This window comes from Electrophorus electricus, chromosome 26, assembly GCF_013358815.1.
Source record: "Electrophorus electricus isolate fEleEle1 chromosome 26, fEleEle1.pri, whole genome shotgun sequence".
NCBI classification, from domain to species: Eukaryota; Metazoa; Chordata; class Actinopteri; order Gymnotiformes; family Gymnotidae; genus Electrophorus; species Electrophorus electricus.
In genome coordinates, this window is record NC_049560.1 from 3,989,899 (window position 1) to 4,013,123 (window position 23,225).

The 23,225-nt window shown below is 43.1% G+C and overlaps 1 protein-coding gene across 1 annotated transcript; it reads right to left on the reverse strand.

The window, feature by feature from the left end:
- Positions 1-3,936: 3,936 nt before the first annotated feature.
- On the reverse strand, positions 3,937-10,169 carry fstl3 (follistatin-like 3 (secreted glycoprotein)). Its single transcript, XM_027008183.2, has 5 exons — positions 9,883-10,169; positions 8,829-9,014; positions 6,667-6,882; positions 6,236-6,463; positions 3,937-5,391 (listed from the first exon to the last, which is right to left on the reverse strand). Exons 1-5 carry the CDS (start codon positions 9,956-9,958, stop codon positions 5,357-5,359), a joined length of 741 nt encoding a protein of 246 aa, XP_026863984.2. The 5' UTR covers positions 9,959-10,169; the 3' UTR covers positions 3,937-5,356.
- Positions 10,170-23,225: the final 13,056 nt, after the last annotated feature.

Here is a 23,225-nt window from a genome sequence, read left to right on the forward strand (position 1 = left end):
ACAAAGCTCTCTGATGAATTTTTGTGCTTTTGTAATCATTTCAGACTGTTCTTCAAACTAATAATAATTTCAGACTGTTCTTCAAACTCTTCAAAAGCTTAGTATTAAATAACTAGGCAATGATCGAAATATATCCAAAGTGAAAGTTGAATCTGGAAACCATGAGGCACCTGTCATCTTCTCGAGATAATCCAGAATAAGGAGGCAAGAGAGAGAACAGCCTCTAGTTCACACATAATACATTGCGCAGTATGTGTGCAACAGCACCAGAGGAGCGCAGAGACTAATCTGATTTAGTTTACACCAAATGGCTCCCATCACTGACACACACTTCCTCACTGTAGCTGCAGTCATGCATCAGGCAAAGCTGGGAAACATCCCGGATATGAGCCAAAGAGCTTTTAACACCAGCTAAGAGAGTTGCTCCACACACGGGAGGAAATGCATGGCCTTCGCCAGGGCTTCAGCACTTGGCAGGTAATTAAGCGCACATTGACATGTTTGAATGACTGCCAGCCCTAACACGAACCCTTTCCTGTTTGTGAGGTGTTCAGAGAGATTACAGGCGCTGCAGCAGTGCAACGTCCAGTAAGCGCAGGTTCCCTCACTATGCAGGCACAAACAGTGGTTCTCTGTGACAGTGTGCCCACATCTGGGCACAATTAGAATATGCAAACCTGCCCATATTCAAAGACCTGCTGCTTATTCACGGCCTAAAACACACAGATGCAGTCTTCCTGTCGAACTTGCAGCTGCTGTGATGAGTTGAATTACTTTGACATATCATATTAGGAGAAGGCAAAGATCCCGATGAGAAAACGATGCCTCCAGATTAGACAGTGTAACCGGATAAAGTGTCTGCATCCAATCGTGCGCAGTCACGAAGTCCCACTGTGCTCCAATGGTGGATAACTCTATTGGTGGCTATTCTGGTGGTTATTCTGTGGTAGACTTACTGAATTAGATTAGGACTCATATCAGCCTTCCTATAAACAAAGCATGTGCTTCTGTGTGGCCGGAAGCATTCAACTTGGATATTATGAGGTCTGGCGGCATGATGCCCTGGCGGAGTCAGATCTTTATCGTCTGCTGGAAGGGATTAGCTGGAACAGAGTTCTCAGATGGATTTAGTCAAGGCCCAGCACATTGAAAACAATACGGTTAGCCCACACCAGACGGGCCGTAGATGGCGGCGATAAGTGGCCCTGTATGAAGCTTCTTTCGTGGTGCTCATGTGCAACTAATGATCATATCAGACCTGAGGTCTGTCCTCCAGAATGCACAGTTTTCTAAGGAAATGGACTCCACATGCGCAAATGCGATCGCCAGAAAAAGCCACACTGAATGTTCCCCCAATCACCTTTTAACTTTAATGCATTCTACATTGTAGGCATGTTCTAGAGAAAGGTTGCTCATGGGTTTAGCACATCAAAATAGGAGGGAAAAAAATGATTCTTTGTCTGGCTTTGATTGTTTGCTTTCTTTGTTGTTTACTTTCTTTGTTTTGGATTGGGTGTGTTTGGATAGGTTCTGGAAGTTAACCGCTGGAAACTTTTACCAAAAGGTATAGCTTCCTCAGGGAGATTTTTCATTAAATGTCTCTTGTCCTGAAAAAACGAATTACGATCAGAAGTTATGTTTTCCAGGACAATTTGTCCTTCTTAATGGACTGAACTCAAGAAACAAATTGATGCAGACAGACCACACAGAGTTGGGGGGTGGGGGGTCATGTCATCCCAGTGGAGTGGTCTGAAGATAGAATCTTGGCTCATTTTTCCATACACTATGGTTAATTGGAACAATTAGAGCTTGCCTAACTTCCGAAATCTGTTTTTGTCTCCCTCCAAAAGTTTTCTCAGTCCCATTTGACCCTCAGGAAAACACCACGTGGTCCTGTTGCCATTGGTGATTTCTAAGTCATGACATCTAAAAAGAAGTTCTTAGGAAGAATGCAGTGCTATATACAACACACACATGGGTCAAGCATTTCATAAGTTAAGTTGAGGGGAAGAAGCAGGGGGAAGATCCAATTTTTCCACATTTCACAGGGTTTGTGCGTTTATCATTTTAAAGTTGAAAATGAACTTTTTTTTTTTTTCCCTCACATCTCTGGTGCTGTTCCTGGTCAGGATGAAACAGCAAAGGAAGTAGAATCTCTCTTACAACTCCACAATGCTTCTTATCAAGCAAACCTTATAGTAATGGCATCCGTATTCCGGTGGGGAGCAATAACAACTTTCCTTACGAAGAAGCGCTGAGAAATAGTGGTTGGCACAAGACCGATGCAAGAATGTAGGCAGAATTAAGTTATAGACCATTCGGGAGAATATAAACAAATCCTCACACAGTTTTAGAGAATCAGCATTTCATATGCTGGGTGAGTTTCTATTTGACATATGACTGGAACATGAGGTTTTGTGTCACCATAGGTGCCCTGAGAGTGGCACGTTGCATCAGAGCTCCCCATCCCCCAGTATTCAGTAAGCATAGGCCTTAATAGACATCAGAACAACAACTGAGAACTTTGTTGTCTCCTGTACATCCAGAGGCCACACTACCACTGGAGAGATCGAAAATACAGAAGGAGCCATTATGAAGCGAGCACTATGACACTCAGACTGGGAAACTATGCGTCATGTGGACTACAGCCAAATGCTGGTATCACTGCGTCACGTCTGTTGATGTTGGAGCTCTAATGTCCCATCATCGGTGAGGTCAACCTTGGAGCTGTCTGGTCAAATGTATATTTGTATAAGGACTGTCATCTTGTGTACTTTAGAGCAAAGACTGCATAAACATGGGCCCTTTAATGAGCATTTTAGCTCTGATCGTGTCTTACCAAAGCTTTGTCTATGTGAGGAGAATGTATTGGGTCATGGTGAAGACTTATAACAGCTGAGCTTGACGTGAAACCTGTTTTTAGTATGACTGTATCCTAGAACAAAAATAATCCATTGTGTCTTGGTCAATGTTGTGGTATGTAATAAACATATTCCATTAGATAATTCCAGGATTCAAGTGTTAATTTTAAGCTTGTTATTTCAGGTACAATTGAGTCTCACATTTAAAGTTACCATTTTGGTGTCCTAAAATTTGCACCTTTGACATGTCTATGGGATCACTATGATGTAATGTATTTTTTTTTCCCCTGGTGACTCAGTCGGAGCGTTACATTCATTATTTACACTGAACCAGTGGGTCACTGATTTAACACGGATATTTCAGATCATGCAGCACCAGTTGTCAACCGTGAGCCTAGTTTCTCTCAGATGAACAGCTCTAAGCAATCGTGAGAAGAACAGAGAAATGCAACAGAGCCAGACATGACAGGGAGGCACTACGAGAAAACAACATTTTTTACAGAATTGTAATGGTCTCTTAGAGCAAACATTTAATTCTAGTCCCACCGTAATAAAAGGGCGCTTGGATCAGAATATAAACATCTCTCAAAGTTAAACCAGATGCAGCCTGGAGTGCCTCACTCTGGACTGGGAGAAAAAGGAAACCGTTTCACACAGAGAAATGACTCAACGCTCCCTCCATCTCTCGCCCAGCGCGAGCTAGGCTGGCCGAAACAACGTCGGCTTTTACTGCGTCCTCACAGGCTGTTGCTGGATAGTTTCATTTGGTCCAAGCTTGAGGAAACCTCAGGCTGGATCCTGGGTTTTCTGTGGTTTGCCATTGTTGATGCTGAAAGCCGTATACGACGCATTAGCTCACTGCCGGAGGACTGAGCGTCTCAGACAGCAATCAGCTGGACTGAACTATTCAAGCAAAACATTTTGATAGTTTACTGTGTTCTATACAGGTGTGAGGCAAAATTTTTCCTTTCTTTCTTTGCCAATTATTCTGAAAACTGCATATCTGTTAGTCACATCAAAAGCTATATTAGTTCTTGTCAGGGCACATGATGATGGGTTACAAACAACAAGCCAGTCAACAAATCTTTGTTTTAATCAGAGATAAATGTACGTATTAATATACAAAAATAAGTTGATACATTATGAAATTTCACAGTAGATACACAGGTACTGTAAAACAAGAAATATATTTACAGGGATATAATATCTGTGCTATCAACATAACTTGTACAAAGTTTAAAGATTACACAACAGAAACGCAAACTGTTCTGTCACTTATTCACAAAAAATGCAATAAGCTACTATGTAGAGGTACACTGAATATCAATCAACTTAACAATGCATCTCTTCCTAAAACATCACACTCAAGTAACCCACAAACGCACACACACAATAATGATATCAAAACCTTTAAAACAGTAGAACGTACTTGATATTATTTGGACAGAAACGGCTTGTAACCGATGGTGTTGGACTGTGGCTGGTAAGTTCGTTGCTCGGTGGGTGGCTCAGTTCGTGTTTCCTGCCAGCATTTGCGGCGCTCTGGCGCCGTGCCTGAAAAATCCCGCACCTCCGACAGCCCACGCTCTGCGTTCGGCCTTCCACTCTATCGCGAACAGTCTCCAGAGCCCGGAAGAATTCGGCCTCTTGGCTTTCCGAAGGAGGCGCGTTTGGGGAAGATGGGTGTAGAGCTGCTCTGAGGACATTTTTCTCAAAACACTGAGATTTAATAGTGATACCTCTTTAATAGTGATACCTCTTTAATAGTGATACCTCTTTAATAGTGATTAGTTATCCTACTGTGCACTAATTCTTACACTTGCTCATGTATACAGTGTAATGGAAGTGGTTTCAATCTGTTGGCAACATTTGAGCTTTAGATGATGTTACAAACCCATTATTAGCCTGTATTCAAATCTTCATCTTCACCCAAGTCAAGTCTATTTCAAATTGCATATGAAAAGTTATTTCACTGATATGTGATTACACAATTACACTGTATATATTAAACAGGCTGGAAAATGCCATTTATGAATGCGAGCTACTTTTTCACATGAACCAGTATTGACCTATAATGGTTCTTTACATGAAAACTGACAGTAACAATAAATATCTATGTGAAGACATCGAATCTTTTCTGGAAACATGCAAAACAAATGCAAAAGTAATATAAATTAAACAACCTTTTGGAGAATTAGTTTTCTCCAATAAATAATACTGGTCATGTATTTACAATATGCACATTATCAGGCCCACATCATACAACAGTCTATGACTTCAATTCTTGTAGAAAAACCAGATAGTGAGGCTGGCACCCATTCTTGAAGTATGTACTGCATGCATCTACATAAATCAGTGGTTCATTTAAAAAACTGCAACTCTGCATTGGAAGTTATGACCAGCCCACATACACTGAGCTGTCATTAGATGTACAGGAAACAAGCTGGTCTTACACACAGACAATGTCCCAGTGGTCTTACACACAGACAGTGTTCCTAAAACAGTGAATTCTCCTCACTGCCTTCTGTACCTGCAAGGCAACAAAGAGTAATGAGTGAAACAGTCATGATTAGCATCTGAACATTTTTCCCAAATTTGAACTGTGCCCTCAACAAAACCTAACCCTCATTCAAATCCAAAAGTGGCCTGGGTCATGGATCTGAGACAAGCTGGCTGTTAGCAGATAAGTTATGAATTCCACATCATTTCATATTTACACTGCAAAATCCCCACTGTTCACTCATTTAAAAGCAGATGGACACAAATTAACCAACAAATTAACCGGAATACATTCTGCATACTGGACATTCTGGACATAAATGAATCCTGCAGGTGTTAAATCAACATTGCAGATGTTAGTCCAACGTGAGAGATACTGCAGGTGTGTCTGTGTGAAAGGTGCATGGACCTGGACGTTTGTCCGTGTCTGTGTGGAATGTGATTGGGCAGCACACGTGTCTGTGTGGAAGGTGATTGGGCAGCTCACGTGTCTGTGTGGAATGTGATTGGGCAGCACACGTCTCTGTGTGGAATGTGATTGGGCAGCACACGTGTCTGTGTGGAATGTGATTGGGCAGCACACGTGTCTGTGTGGAAGGTGATTGGGCAGCTCACGTGTCTGTGTGGAAGGTGATTGGGCAGCTCACGTGTCTGTGTGGAAGGTGATTGGGCAGCTCACGTGTCTGTGTGGAAGGTGATTGGGCAGCACACGTGTCTGTGTGGAAGGTGATTGGGCAGCTCACGTGTCTGTGTGGAAGGTGATTGGGCAGCTCACGTGTCTGTGTGGAAGGTGATTGGGCAGCTCACGTGTCTGTGTGGAAGGTGATTGGGCAGCTCACGTGTCTGTGTGTGCAGCACAGAGAAGTAGTCCTTACTTCTACAGTGGCCATAATGGCGCACCCCTATGGAGCGTCCGAAAAAACAGGTGGCCCTGCGCAAATGGCAAGCACTGGCATAGGTGATGTTGTCATTGCCGCAGATGGTCTGGTCGGTGAGCAGGGGCATAGGGCAGAGAGCAGTGCGGCACATGACACAGTGGGCACTGTTGGTCTGGTCCGTCACGCAGGTGTGTGTTCCCGGACACACCACGTTGGAGCACGACTCTGAATGCAAGAGTACAGGGGACAGGCTCGAGCTCACAGACACAAGTATTGTTTATTCCAAAACATTTGTTTGTTTGTTTGTTATTGGCCAAAGTCTCATGTACCAATAAGTGAAAATCGTGTTAGCCACATACAATGAACAAAGGCAGAGCAACGTAACGGGCTTCGAACAGAAGGCTCGTGATGAAACAGACAAGGCTCACTTTTGCACTCTCCCTGGTACATGATCTCCAGGTCAGGATGACCTTTGCACCGAGCCAGCAGGAGAGCGCACTCGTCTTTGTAGGAGTTGCCATCGCTCCCGCAGACCGCGTGCTTCTGGGAGACGTTGGAACAGTCCGGGGAGCACACGCACTGAGGACGTCCACCCTTCATCCTGCACACCTTCCCCGGGCCACACTTCACCCCTTCACACGTCTCTGTGAACATAAAAAACACGTTTGAAAAATCCATTCATCGCCTTTCCTTTAAAAAGAGGAAATGATTATTGTGATTGGCTCTTTGCTGTACATTTTTCCTTAAATGTGTTGAGGACTGATCATGATCTTACTGTAAGTATTGTCACAAAAGTACTATACTGCACTATGCACAGACATGCTATAGCCATATTAGTTAGCTTTACCTCAGGATCTTTATGTCTTTATGATATGAGTGTTGACATGTACCGAGCCCCAGATCCCATTCCCTGTAAAATCCCTTTTATGTGCTGTTTACAGAGGAGTCAGCCACACTAGCACTAACACACTCACAGCATGAAACCTCTGGCTCTTCTAGAGAGCCCATATGTTATGTTTAAGGGGATGATGTAAGGTATTTTATGGTAGCAAGTTTATGATGTGGTCACTCCCATAAAGGAATCCTAAATAGGAATGTACGGAAGTATACAGATTAGTCAGAGTTTGAGCTGGAGCTCCAGGAATGCTCTGAAGCCCCTGTCATGCCGACACCCACGCAGAATATCAATAAGCAAAGTCCAGTAGTCTGTATTATGTTGTGATAGCAGAAGAGAAGCATTCTGGAGCCAGCAGTAAAACAGACCTTCACTTTTCCCGCCCCCGCCCCGCATATCTAACGACGCTGATTGTGTGCTAAGTGTTCAAAGCTTATGAGGACCAGACCTCCCTAGCATGTGGCAGCCATTTCTCTCTGCGGTAAGATGGAATTCAGTCGTTTCTTCGGGAGAAAGGGAAAAACAAGGCCGCGTTCCAATAAGCACTCGGAAAGAGAGAGAAGGGGAGGAAAGGGGAAGAAAAAGAACCGCTATTGTATCGAGCACATTCCGTTTAACTCATATTACGAGTGCCCTGCAAAAGCTGAAGCTTTAGGCTGGTGTCTTGGCTAGTGTCTGTAGGGCTAGTGTCTTAGCCGAATGTCAAGTGTGTTAGCTAGTGTCTTAGCTAATCAATTTTTCCTCAGACTGAAATGTAATCACTCTGACTAATCCTGAATACTTAGAAGCTGGGTTCCTTTATCAGCATGTCATGAACAGTAATGTCTAACACTCTTTCTTTCTGTTCTAAAGCATTTATTTGAAAATTTCCCCATAATGGAATTTCAGATCATGTTGACACCTGGGTAACAAGAGAAGACAAACTTAAAATGTGTGTCCATAGTCCTACTACTCTCGTGTGTGTGTGTGTGTGTGTGTGTGTGTGTGTGTGTGTGTGTGTGTGTGTGTGTGTGTGTGTGTGTGTGTGTGTGTGTGTATATGTGTGGCACACACACACACACACACACACACATACACAAATGCACGCATGTATGTATCTGAGCAAACCAGCATACATGTTCCAAACTCACAATACTGAACCATACTCAAAACAGCTGGATGGAATTAGAGAGATCGTCTGGCTCAAATCCATACCAAGCTTTTTGCATTTGAAGAAATTTTGAAGAGTCCAGTTATCAACCCCAGATTGGCCCCAAACTGGCGTGTCTTGAGTATGAAAAGACACCATGCATGCTTTCCTCTCAATATCCTTACCCTTTCTTCTCTCATTCCAGCAGTACCTGGATCGATACCGACCCTTCATAACATACATACAACTTACACATACAAATCAGTTACTGTTCCACTCTTTAATAAAAATCTTTGTTGGTGCTGAAAACATGTTGCAACAAGACCTGTGAGCAAAGTTTGTTCCTTACGACAGATCAACCCAAGACAGCTCTACAACCATCCGATCAAAAGTGTAGCTGGTACCTTTCACCATTAGGAAAACCATTAAAAGCCTTCAACTAACGTGAGGAACTGTACATTCACCACAGCACACAAAGTCAAATGTAGCATTCCTCTACTTGATCCAGTGAGTAAAATCTTTCACATTGAGTGAAGTAGTTTACTAGTTACTGGAGAAGGACCTACCTTTGCAGGGTTTACAGGACACAATACCCAGGAAACCCAGTAGGCTGACTTCATTGATGGGCAGGCTGGTGTTGGACCAGGCTGTGTCCAGTCGGCCACCTGCACAACACTCCTCCCTGGTCACTCCACGCATGAGTACCATGTCACAGCGCTGTTCCTGACCCTGCTGCAGCCAACACATGCCCGCTGCATGCACATGCACACACACATAAACATATGCGTACCATCATGGATACATGCACAAATCACTTTCACAGTTTATTCTGTACAAATAAGTGGGCAGTTAACTAGCATCACTGAAACTGATTAAAGGATATTTTAATGTAGACATCAAAACTTCCTTTAGTGTTGCACGTGCTGAGACCATAAGGTTAATGCCATTATTACACCATAGCATAAACGCCCACATGGCCCCAGCAAGAGTATGACACGTGTCAGTCTTCTGATTTTAAGGAGTCCTGTTAACTTTAAAATTATGTTTTTAGACTCAATTTCATCTGTATTCACAGCACAAGAACACATAGTTACATCTTAATAATGAATTAATAAATATTTTGTCATAGTGTTCATAAGTAGGTACTTCAGGGTGAGATGATTATTACAAAGTTATCAGAGGGCAATTCTGCTTCACAAATGTATACCAAATACAACGTTACAATCCTAAACTGTTACCATGGACCTAGATCAAACAAAAGATTGCTTCAGTGATTTTAATGGTTAGCTACTTATAATAATATTGGCTATACTTCGTTGTCTGCTCACATTATAATGCATGGCTGCACCTGTACAATGTGCGTGCCGCATCAGATGAAGTTTTATCTGGCTTCTGTAGTCAAGTTCACCGAGTTCGACATTTCTCATGGTTTTACAATCTGTTATCAAATTAACCTAGCACTGGCAAAGCTGAAGCGACCCAAAAGCAACATTTGAGTATTTTCCCCACGTAAAACACAAGGTCTAAGATATATAGCTATCGAGATTTAAAAAACAAACAAACAAACAAACAAACAAACGGGAAAAGCTTTGAGCCTTTGATCCACTTCCACGAACTTACCGTTTGTGCGGTGTTTTCCAAGTATTTCACACAACGAAATAAGCAGCACAGAGTGGAGCGCAGAGAAAAAGTTCATGATGTTCACAAAAGTTCTTTCCACACAGATGTTCTGTTCGGAGTAATAAACCCCCCCCCCCTTCACAAATATTTACGAGAATAAAAGCTTTGGTCAGACTTAAACGTTTAGCTGTTGCTGCGAAGCGTTGCCCTCGTTTACGTGAATGGATTCGTTGTAAGTGATGTTGGTCCGCCTCTGTATAAATATTTTGCATCGAGTGAATTATGCTGCGGGGTTAGGATGGGCGTCGCTAACATGGACGGTGAGGGGCTGACTGTGTCACTTCTCGGATATGAGGCAGAAAACTCCCACATCTAATCTCATTCACACCAAACCGAAAGGACGGTTAATTGTCACACTGTATTTATTTCGAAATAATACACAGAAAAACGCCTTGAGTTTAGTCTAGTCTGCTTCATTCCTTCCTCCCACGGTATAAGCACCTCTCACAGCTGATTAAATGTACAAATGTGTATTCCGTTCAGGGCACTGCTAGTGATAATAAATAATGCTTCTCAAAGTTTCCAGAATTCGTGTGATTTCACTATATGATGTTCATCCATTTTCAATAAAGTCTAAATAGGTGTTTTAACTAACCGCTTCACAAGAATCTCTGAACTAGTCTGAAGTAAAAGGTTCCTGTTCTAATATGGACATTTACTGTATGGTCGATGGTGGATATAAAACCTAATAGTTTCTCATTCTCTGTGCTGTCAACCTTCATTTGTATAGTTTGTGTCATTACGTTGCCTCTCCTGTTGCGCTATCTGCTCACCAGCTATTTTACTAATCTTGGACAGCTTATTTTACTGACAGGACAGGCGGAACAAGGCGTTAGCAATACCAAAGTCATGGGTTAGAGTGCACACACAGTTATACTGATAAAAATGTACATCTGCTAAATGCTGAAAATGTAACTGAACACATTTCTTTAAAATAATACCATTTACTGCCCTCCAAACATTAAACTGTAAGTGATGTAGACCTGCTGAATCTTGATTAATTATGTATTGCACACAATATGTTACTATACCTATAGTATATGTGACTGTGTGTTTAAAAGAATATAGTCTCTGTTCTTTAACCCATACCTTGTTCAATCGATTGTTTTCCCTTACTGGTGGATTTAGTAATATTCAAAGTGGACGGAGACTGACAAAACAATCGGAAATCCACAGGTAATGTGCTTCTGATAGAATCCATATCACTCTCAGATCACACACAAGACATTTCCCAGGCCAATCAGAAGCTACATTTTAGCAGCTGGTCTCATGCAGCTGGCTGGAAACTGGAGCTAAGCACTTTTCCACAGCCCCTTCAGGGCTCGAGTGAATCTTCTCCTGTGTTTCTTCAGTGCCAAAACCTCAGGCGTGTGGCTCTCTCACTGCTCATCAAGCCATACGTGCGCAAATGAAGAGTCTGACTAGTGGCAGGAGTTATGATCACATCCGCCAGGCATTTGCTTTGTTTTCAACTGACCAATATGTTAGTCATTGCCGCGGTTTGCTGTGTTTATTAACATTTTGGAGAACATTCTAGCCAGTGGAAGAGTGGAGAAAAGCGACTGTAATAAAGAAGCTGTTATGTTAAGTTTCTGGCAGCTACATTTCAGCAGAGATCCTCATGGAGCTTTGTGGTTTGACAGTGGGTTGCACTCAGTAAAAAGTGAACCCTGACTGCAGAAATACGAGCAGAAGTTCCCTCATGGCTTCAGGCAGGTGGCTGACAGGCCTGGCCCAGCTCAGCTCACACTGGTCTTGTTCATCCTGAGCCAAAGGCGCTGTGCATAATTGGCTGCCGCTTCTCACCAGTGTGTTGATTGGATGTAAAAGCTGTGTGTTGATTATGAAGAATGCTTGTGTTCTGAGAAACATGCTTTATAAGTGTAATATCATTCACACAAAGAGACCGTGGTGTGAGTCTAGGCATTGGGTCACACTTCTTATACATAGACAAAGTAAACAGATGCCAGCAGTGATTTCAAGAATTCAAAATTGCAAGTTGTCATCAAATCTCTCTTTAGGCTTACAAATGCATGCAGTTTTAAAGATTATATTGAAGATACAAAACGACATTTTTTTTTCTAAAAAGAACCCTTTTTGATGCCATGTTTTTGTGTATGTTTGATGTGACCTTGTAGATGAGTGACTTTCACTGTAACATAATCAAGCACCTCTGTGCTGTCTGCAGTCACAAGTCTGTGGGGCCACCAAGCAGCCACTGCTGGTGTGAGCATGCCGGTCACTGTGGAGTCATGCTCACAGTTCTGCAGGAAGTTCTCAGTCCCCTTTGGCTTCCATTCCCAGCTTCAGCTTCCCCACTTCCACTGTCTGGGCTGTGCCGTGTTGGGATATTCCATGCTGGTACCCTCCTATCTGGTTTTAGCTATACTGAAGGTCCTTTGATCATGAGGTTGGGTAGGATGCACTGGGGTGTGAACTAGGCTGGGGCAGGACAGGTTGGAGGAGGCCTGGGCTGTGGGGCAGGACGGGTTGGAGGAGGCCTGGGCTGTGGGGCAGGACGGGTTGGAGGAGGCCTGGGCTGTGGGGCAGGACGGGTTGGAGGAGGCCTGGGCTGTGGGGCAGGATGGGTTGGAGGCGGCCTGGGCTGTGGGGCAGGACGGGTTGGAGGAGGCCTGGGCTGTGGGGCAGGACGGGTTGGAGGAGGCCTGGGCTGTGGGGCAGGACGGGTTGGAGGAGGCCTGGGCTGTGGGGCAGGACGGGTTGGAGGAGGCCTGGGCTGTGGGGCAGGACGGGTTGGAGGAGGCCTGGGCTGTGGGGCAGGACGGGTTGGAGGAGGCCTGGGCTGTGGGGCAGGACGGGTTGGAGGAGGCCTGGGCTGTGGGGCAGGACGGGTTGGAGGAGGCCTGGGCTGTGGGGCAGGACGGGTTGGAGGAGGCCTGGGCTGTGGGACAGGACGGGTTGGAGGCGGCCTGGGCTGTGGGGCAGGACAGGTTGGAGGAGGCCTGGGCTGTGGGGCAGGACGGGTTGGAGGAGGCCTGGGCTGTGGGGCAGGACGGGTTGGGGTGAGGGAGAAAGCAGCACACTGTGTTTCTCTATGAGCCTTATTAAGTGTGTATTTTATTTTGTGCGCATGTACGTGTCTGTATGCTGTGTATGCTGTACAATAATCTGTGTGACTGTGGTGGAATGCTGACCCTGAGCAGGGTGCTGGCCGTGGATGGGCTCGGGGAGGCAGAGGCTCAAAGGCTCAGCTCACATGGTTTGGATCATCGGGCCCCCTCGCCGAGGGAGGACTGGGAACGCACGAGAACGCCATGCAACACCACCCCCGTCCTGGTGATTTATGAGGGAACACATAAAACTCTTGCCACATTGAGGAAAAGGATTATTGAATATCATAATTTGATTCGTGATAATAAAGAACATATATCGACCGTACAAAATATCATCGACATGCAACATTGCCACCCTTCCTTGGGTCTCCTCAGATCAGCGCTTCACATTTTTTCAATCAAATTTGACAAACATCAGTGGCACTTTTACAGTTTGAAATAAAAAAAATACTGCCTTTATTATTAAGAGTTATTTACATAAGCATCTAATCCAACTTAAATTAAGACATGGGCTGTGGGCGACGTTATGTGCCGCTTTGGTTAAGAGCATGTGTGCAGTACTGAAAACCTCTGGCGTGACTCCAAATCACTATTATAGATTTACAGATTCCGGCACTTTATACATAATTTACAAGACAGATAATTCTGGCTAACAGATTTTCAGCCCCCCCCCCATGTTCTAATCAAAAAAAGGTTTCTGTGTGCAGAAGAAGGCCAAGGCAGAGAATCTGACAGAAGACACAATGTTTTTGCAGTGTCTTTGGGGAGTTTGTTTCAAACTCTTTGCATGCTTGGGTGTTGTTTGTTTGTTTGTTTGTTGGCCAGGGCTTCATCCTTGCTATTCTCTCAAGGCTCTTTTTGTGGAAGCTGTTGGAGACTGTTGATCTGGGAACAGCCTGTCCTGCTGCATTCAGTGACTGTTTCCTAGCCATTGCTGGACTAAAAGTAATTTCCTTCAGACGTGCGCGTGTTATCCACCAGCTAAGGGACTATGTGACAGGCTCCGCTGGTAAAGTCAAACTCTATGGTTGTCACATCTGTTTTGTAGCCTTGCCCAGATTTTTGCCTCTGTGCAGTTAGATGCCTGATTCTCTTTTGTCTTTATTTTTACATTTTCTTTCTGTTTCAATTGTATATGTGTGATATAGAAAGAGTGTAGAGCAACAGCCATAATAATTTTACACTTGGCATGATGCATAAAGTTAAGACACGAAACTCTACAATGTGATAAAAATGGTACATAACTTTACAAAGCCCATTCTGACCAGCTTACATCAAATTGAATAGGAGAGGTGAAATAAGATAATAATGATGACAGGTGATAAGATCCATTTGCTGTGATATAATATGGTCAGTCAGAACATTCGGCATCTTTGTCCACCAAATGACTCTGGGACGTCACTGTTTTAGTAGATTTTATTTTGCAGAACACTGCTCTCTGCTGGTTGTGTAGTGTTATTCAGTTATTCCAATAACTTTCTACAGCACATCCAAACATTTCACTCTCATCTACTAGAGAGGTCATGTAGTATTGATTACAAACCACAAATTCACTCTCAAGTGTTTTCAAAGGTAAATCAACATAAATAGATAATAAACATGGGAAATAGTGGCAGCATTTTGTCAACAGCAGCATTACTGAAACAAATCCAGGTGCTACTGCTTTGACCATAAGGTTATATGTGAAAGAGAATAACAGTGTTAACAGGCGTGTACAATACATATAAGATATAAGCATGAGGATTGATCGTAAGACTCAGTACGTTTTATTAAAATGGTATTAGTGGAGATTATGGAATGACCTACAGCTGGTTCAGTAGCCTAATAACCTGTAGCCTAAGCAGATTTTCATTCTGGCAGGCCTGGATTGGATGTTGCAGTGCCACATACGTATGGCACCTGTAAACAGGCCATGTGACTGAAAACTACTGTGATTTCATGAGCCTCCCTCCCTAAATGTCCTGTAAGGCTGGGATTCGTTGCCAGTGATGAGCGCAGCTGCTCTGACTGCTCTCTGACGCTTGCCGTTACGCAGCCAGTCAGGATGCACTCTGTGGTGCTTGCTCTGTAGAAGCTAGCAAGGATGTTAACGCGCGGCCGGGCAAACCTCGCAGCTGTGTTGGAGTAGAGGGACCAGGTGAGGGCATCAGTGAGCTGCACGCTGAGGAACTTAACACAGCTTAACACATCACTTCAGCTCCTTGGATGGAAGGGAGTGTGAGCGTTGATGCAGCTTCTCTGTCTCAATGTCAGGAGGTGGCGGCCACCGAGGTCGCTGTCGTTACTCTACTCTGACAGCGCTCTGACCTCATCTCTGCAGGCCGTCTCACCTCCAGCTGAGGTGAGGCCCAGGATGGCTGTGTCATTCGCAAAGGTGTGGATGATGCTGGAGTCACGACACACTCGGCCACGAACAGGGAGCGTGGGTTGGGGCTAAGCACAGATCCCAGGGGAGCCCCTGTGCTCGGAGTCAGTGTGAGGGAGATTTTGTTGCCCTGCTTTCTCCATCTGCACTTGTGGTCTACACACGCCAGAAAGTGCAAGAGCCAGTTTGCAGACGGTTGTTTAATCCCAAGCCCTCAAGATTTGTAATGAGATGTGCACGTGATAATGGTCTTAACTGCTGAGCTGTAGTCAATGAGCAGCATTTTCTCATAATTGTTCTTCTTGCCCAGGCGTGTGAGAGCAGAGTGCATCATCAGAGCAAGGCATCATCTCTAGATGCAAACTGAAGAAGCTCCCTTTTTCCATGCATCCCAGCGTGCCTTTTCAACCTTCCACAAAGTCACAAAATCCTAGCATGCAGCTGCCAGGAGCCATGGTGATGTCACTGCATGTCATGGATCAGGGAGCAGGAGCAGGTGCCCAACCACCGCCAGACCTCTGTGCCTGTGGACTCTGAGCTGTCGCAGATAGTGTACAGTGACATTAGATTTCCCCTGCAGCAGACCACAAAGGGCCACAGCACTGGTGTGCTGAATCAGGACGCCTACAGTGAGTACACCAACATCCTGGACAAGCAGTGAAACTAGTGACATTTCCAGCAATTATTTTGTTGTCAAAATTAACACTGAATTTGTAATTATCCTTACTGTCCTCAGAGTGTCATCACTGAACCAGTGTGGAAAAAATGGCTTCATTCACTCATCTCCATATACTTCAGGCTAGTCCATCCAGAGGGGTTAAGACTTCTGGCCACGTTGCTACAGTAACTTTTAACTCTGAATTTTTACACGTTTTAACGTTCACTTGCCACCTTGCCCTTCCCCATGGAACCATTTCCCCAGAAGGGAATCCCCATTATTGGGGGCCAGCCAATCAGCTTAAGGCAAGATCGCTCAATGAGGGCTAAGAGATCGTCAGCATCTTTCTAGACTTCAGGAACAGAACTTGCCCCCAGAGCTTTTAAATTTCCTTTTCTAAATACTGATAAAATGGCAAAGAAAGACATTTTTAAGTGTAAAATGGCAAATGAACTAAACAATATTTAAAAACACGGTATTAAGTATGCTTACATAGGGTTTTGTGCAGCTAATCAGTCAATACGTCAATCAATACATGACAGCTGTTTGATATAAAATGTTTTTATACAGCTTATTTTAAAGCTACATCTTGTGACATTTTTGGTAAGGTCAGTACGACTCACATACAGTACATAGGTCAAAAGAATGTTAATGTTCAACTGACATAAGAAAACATTTAATCTGGATACACTCTGTAGCGATTTTGGCAGGCTTTCTGTAACATCTGAATCCACAGTGGACAACAGGCGAAAGTTTACTGCAGCATAAGAAAGACAAAAAGCACAAAAGAAAGAAAGAAAGAATGATGTTTATTACAGCATGGCGTCAGGATTCGGCTAAGTCGACACTTTAATCAACACAGTAATAAAGCAGGCTACTCGTGCAGGACATAACGGCCTGTGCATGCAGCTACAGAAACGATTGTAAACAAGAGCCGTCTCAACCAAAGGATCTTCCGCCAGCCCTACCTATTACAGCTGGCATGTGGACACCAGTCCATCTGAGGAGAAAACCAAAAGATTGGTTTTCTCCTCAGATGGACTGGTGTCCACATGCCAGCTGTAATAGTTCTCTGTTCAGATGCAAATGGCCCCCTTTTCTGAGTTTAATAGACCCTCCAGCCTCTGCCTTTATGCCACCGACTGCCTCTCACACTCGACCAATTTCCTCTTAATGTGTGTTATTGATAGCACAAGCTGGAGAGGACAGCTAAGTGACAGACTAGGATTCATTCAGTCCACGCTGCCCCAGTAATCCGCACCATGCCCAACAGGAGAGACCCTGATAGGAGAGCTAAGCCCTTTTTCTGTGCTCCTATGACAGATTGCCTGTGTGCTGCTGTGGGTTCTGGCTGGCAGAGAAGCTCCCTGGCAGATGCCTATCATTAGCTGTGTGGGTTTCACCACATTAATCCAGCATGCCTGGTGTTGTCCTTCAGTTCATCTGTGTTTACTGGGACCTCAGCGTGCAGACAGGATGTAACCTCAGTGAGTCACACGCTTCTTGCCTATGTAGCTGAGAAATGCTACGCGAGTACTGGATGGTTTTGCTCCTTGTAGCAGTGAAAACAAATCCACCTGACCAGAGGAATCATTAGTATTAGACTTTAGGAACCTTTCGTGGTGGTGAGAATGTCTACTGCCGACTGTTATACTCCTGATTGATTAGAATTAAAAACAGCAAAGCACTTTTCTTTGCCTGAAACCAAATCTTTCTATAAATTAAAAAGGATTGTCAAGAACGTGGCATAATTTGTGTATAAATTCGTATAGATATACTAAAATTTTAAATTGTTAAAAATAAAAGAGATATGTTAAATTATGATAAGCAGCACGTTTATAAATGTCAAGTAGGTAGAAAAATTAAATCATATATTATTCATCATTTACCAATAATGAAATGATAGAAGAAATGCATTGTACTAATATATTGATACCGTAACATTCGCTGCATACAACAGAATTTTCATCTAGAATATTTATTTATTGCAAAGCAATGTCATACATAAATACATGAAGATAAATCAGACAGAGTTGCTTATTGGGTTTATGGACTTTGTTGTCTGCACTGTGCTGTGCTGTAGATGGCGCTGTTTTGGACCTGCTAGTTGTGCAGCCATACTTGGCAAATGAACTACTGTACGTTATTGCAACTGAAAGGAGTGGGTGATTACAGTAATGAAAACAAGCCAAGATGTGTTCAGAAGAGGGCTGGTCTGCAGAAAGATGAACTGAGTTAACCCCAGAGCGTTGAAGGCAGTTCCGGTAACTCAAACTCCTTTTTGACATTGTTTGCCATAACTATCAAACCCTGCTCGAACATTCGTACTGTGCCCCAGTATAATGTGTTTAAAGCTACTGGGCCCCAGTGTAATGTGTTTAAAGCTACTGGGCCCCAGTTTAATGTGTTTAAAGCTACTGGGCCCCAGTTTAATGTGTTTAAAGCTACTGGACCCCAGTGTAATGTGTTTAAAGCTACTGGGCCCCAGTTTAATGTGTTTAAAGCTACTGGGCCCCAGTGTAATGTGTTTAAAGCTACTGGGCCCCAGTGTAATGTGTTTAAAGCTACTGGGCCCCAGTTTAATGTGTTTAAAGCTACTGGGCCCCAGTTTAATGTGTTTAAAGCTACTGGACCCCAGTTTAATGTGTTTAAAGCTACTGGGCCCCTGTATAATGTGTTTAAAACTAGGGTGTTAAAAACAAATAGTACATATAGCATATAGGCTCAGAATTTGTTTCTTTTTGTAATATGGATATCTAATTTTTTAATAATACCGATATCTAAGTAATTATAATATATTATATATATTATAATTATAATTATAATATATTATAATCATTTATAATAATAAAAAACTATGGTAACATCTACAAAATCATTTAATGTTTAAATCATAAGTGAGATCATAATAACCTGAGATGTACTGGACATTCTTTTGAAATAAAAGACCATATTAAATGAAGTAAGTGTGGTTAAAGTGCTACTTATTGTCACTCAGTGATGGGTTTATGACAGAGCCTTCCCATTACGTTTGTGGTCTACAACAGAAGAGGCAATACAGTGACCCATGTGAGTCCTCCCATTGTCTGCGTGAGCCGCCATTCAGCTGGAACGCAATCTGATGAAATAAACATTAATGTCACATCAAAGCTGTTCTGCTCAGTTGACTGGCATTGAATAAACAGTGATAATTTATGCTAGTTTGAAAAAGTTAAAAACAGCAGCCAATTAAAGCTAGCTTGCACTGAAGCCAACTAGCATACTTATTTTACAGAAATTAAAGACTTTGTTAGTTGTCATGATTCCATAAATTAGAAGTCAAGTCGTTTCGTCAAATCCTTCATTGGTCTAAGGGAAAAGGAATTTGTTGTGTGGCCAGTATTCAGAACACATCAAATAAATAAATAAATATTAAATTTTTATACATATATATATATATATATATATATATATATATATATATATATATATATATATATATATATATATATATATCTGGGGTAAATTTGTGATTGATTTTTATCTATGGTTCTTTTCATAGCTCTTTGAAAATTCGCAGTTTAAAAGTGATGGTCTAGCAAACACTGGCAGCAGTTGCCTAGGCAACAAATGACCAATGTTATAAGGAAGAGAGAGTGTTTAAGGTTAACACTCTGGGGGAGAGCAAAGACTGTGTGTGTGTGTGTGTGTGTGTGTGTGTGTGTGTGTGTGCGTGTGTGTGTGTGTGAGTGTGTGTGTGTGTGTGTGAGTGTGTGTGTTCGTGTACGTGTGCGTGTGTGTGTGTGAGTGTGTGTGTGTGTGTGTGTCTGTTTGGGGTACGGTGAGACTGGATTTCCTACTTTTCCTGCTTTCTTACAGTGCAGTGGGCAGCTGCTGCTGAAGTGTATGGTTTTGCCATCTTACTGGTTTAAGACATAACGTGGAAGCATTAATCACAAACCACAAACACCAAAATTCTGTTCCCCGCAGTAAAACACTTCATCCATAATGGGGTTGCCAAAACTGAATTCATTTGAGCTGTGCATGACAGCATTTAACTTTAACTCCAGATGAGTAGGCTAAGGGCAATGGCTGCATGGACTAAATACAGGCCTTCTCTGCGCAGACTGTACATACAGGCCTTCTCTGCGCAGACTGTACATACAGGCCTTCTCTGCATAGACTGTACATACAGGCCTTCTCTGCGCAGACTGTACATACAGACTTTCTCTGCGCAGACTGTACATACAGACTTTCTCTGCGTAGACTGTACATACAGACTTTGTCTTCGCAGACTGTACATACAGACTTTATCTGTATAGACTGTACATACAGGCCTTCTCTGCATAGACTGTACATACAGACTTTGTCTTCGCAGACTGTACATACAGGCTTTGTCTTCGCAGACTGTACATACAGGCTTTCTCTGCATAGACTGTAAATACAGACTTTGTCTTCGCAGACTGTACATACAGGCCTTCTCTGCATAGACTGTACATACAGACTTTGTCTTCGCAGACTGTACATACAGACTTTGTCTTCGCAGACTGTACATACAGGCTTTCTCTGTATAGACTGTACATACAGGCTTTCTCTGCATAGACTGTACATACAGACTTTGTCTTCGCAGACTGTACATACAGGCTTTTCTGTATAGACTGTACATACAGACTTTGTCTTCGCAGACTGTACATACAGGCCTTCTCTGCATAGACTGTACATACAGACTTTGTCTTCGCAGACTGTACATACAGGCCTTCTCTGCATAGACTGTACATACCGGCTTTCTCTGCATAGACTGTACATACAGACTTTGTCTTCGCAGACTGTACATACAGACCTTCTCTGCATAGAATGTACATACAGACTTTGTCTTCGCAGACTGTACATACAGACTTTGTCTTCGCAGACTGTACATACAGGCCTTCTCTGCATAAACTGTACATACAGACTTTGTCTTCGCAGACTGTACATACAGGCCTTCTCTGCATAGACTGTACATACAGACTTTGTCTTCGCAGACTGTACATACAGGCCTTCTCTGCATAGAATGTACATACAGACTTTGTCTTCGCAGACTGTACATACAGGCTTTCTCTGTATAGACTGTACATACAGGCTTTGTCTTCACAGACTGTACATACAGGCTTTTCTGTATAGACTGTACATACAGGCTTTCTCTGTATAGACTGTACATACAGGATTCCTCTGTATAGACTGTACATACAGGCTTTTCTGTATAGACTGTACATACAGACTTTGTCTTCGCAGACTGTACATACAGGCTTTCTCTGTATAGACTGTACTTACAGGCTTTCTCTGTATAGACTGTACATACAGGATTCCTCTGTATAGACTGTACATACAGGTTTTCTCTGTATAGACTGTACATACAGGATTCCTCTGTATAGACTGTACATACAGGCTTTCTCTGTATAGACTGTACATACAGGTTTCCTCTGTATAGACTGTACATACAGGCTTTCTCTGTATAGACTGTACATACAGGATTCCTCTGTATAGACTGTACATACAGGCTTTCTCTGTATAGACTGTACATACAGGATTCCTCTGTATAGACTGTACATACAGGATTCCTCTGTATAGACTGTACATACAGGCTTTCTCTGTATAGACTGTACATACAGGATTCCTCTGTATAGACTGTACATACAGGATTCCTCTGTATAGACTGTACATACAGGATTTCTCTGTTTAGACTGTACATACAGGATTCCTCTGTATAGACTATAAATACAGGCTTTGTCTTTCTCTTTCTGTCTCTAGGTAGGAGGCCTCCTATTTTGCCCAGTATTCTCTGATAAATTGTTGATGACTGTCTGCCTGATTGTCTTGAAACATTGGGCAGCAGTGAATAATGCTCTGACCGCTTTGCCTTCATAAAGCTTTGGTATGCTTGACGGGCTCGGACACTCAAATGTCCAGTGCACAACATTTCAGAAGTCTCGTCCTCTGTCCATGTGATTTCCTTATTGATCATCTGATGCAACACAGTATAATTTAATTATATCATTCAATCATTATTGCAGTGTGCAGAAGGCAACAATAAGGCAAAGACCTCTAGAATTTTTTTTATTATGGTGTTTTGACCATCCTGTCTTAGACATTCTAGATGTGGGTTTTTTAATCAATGGGTTCACATTAAGGGTTGACCAAAGTATTTTTATTGCAAGGATGCTCCAATCACAGTAGGTACCCACATAAGATAAATGTGGTATTTTTGCCCATAAAGTGCCATCCTCATAACCCAGAATTGTGCAGTCACTTTTGCACAGTCTAATTATTGCCATTTTGTACTGTTTTGGCGCAGAGATTAATGCATTTTTAGTGTTACTTGATTAATTAGATTAACTGATTGATGACATTGAGGGGGAATCCAGTCATCCATGTTGCATGTTCATATATATTCGAAAAATAGAATTTGCTGAGGTATAATCTTGAGAGGAGATGGAGAAAGGGTTTTGAGTGGGTGACCCCAAAGGTATTCTGGAAGATTATCAATTTCTCAGGAGGAGGATGCAACATCACCCAAGCTGTTCTGAACAGTGGTGGAGATGTTCTGACATCTACTGGGGCTGTTATTAAATGGTGGAAAGAACATGCTGAGAAACTCCTCAAACCAGTGGACATGCCCCGTGGACATGTTAAGAAACTCCTCAAACCAGTGGACATGCCCAGTGGACATGTTGAGAAACTCCTCAAACCAGTGGACATGCCCAGTGGACATGTTGAAAAACTCCTCAAACCAGTGGACATGTCCCATGGACATGTTGAGAATCTCCTCAAACCAGTGGACTTGCCCAGTGGACATGTTGAGAGACTCCTCAAACCAGTGGACATGCCCAGTGGACATGTTGAGAAACTCCTCAAACCAGTGGACATGCCCAGTGGACATGTTGAGAAACTCCTCAAACCAGTGGACATGCCCAGTGGACATGTTGAGAAACTCCTCAAACCAGTGGACATGCCCAGTGGACATGTTGAGAAACTCCTCAAACCAGTGGACATGCCCTGTGAACATGTTGAGAAACTCCTCAAACCAGTGGACATGCCCTGTGAACGTTCCCTTTGGGAAGGAGCTGACGTATCATGGGCTTTTATTCAAGCGTGATAAGGGAAGTGTGAGACTGCCCTAAGGATCAGGTGAGCAGTAGCAGCACTGCGGTTTCTAAACCACTCTGTGGTG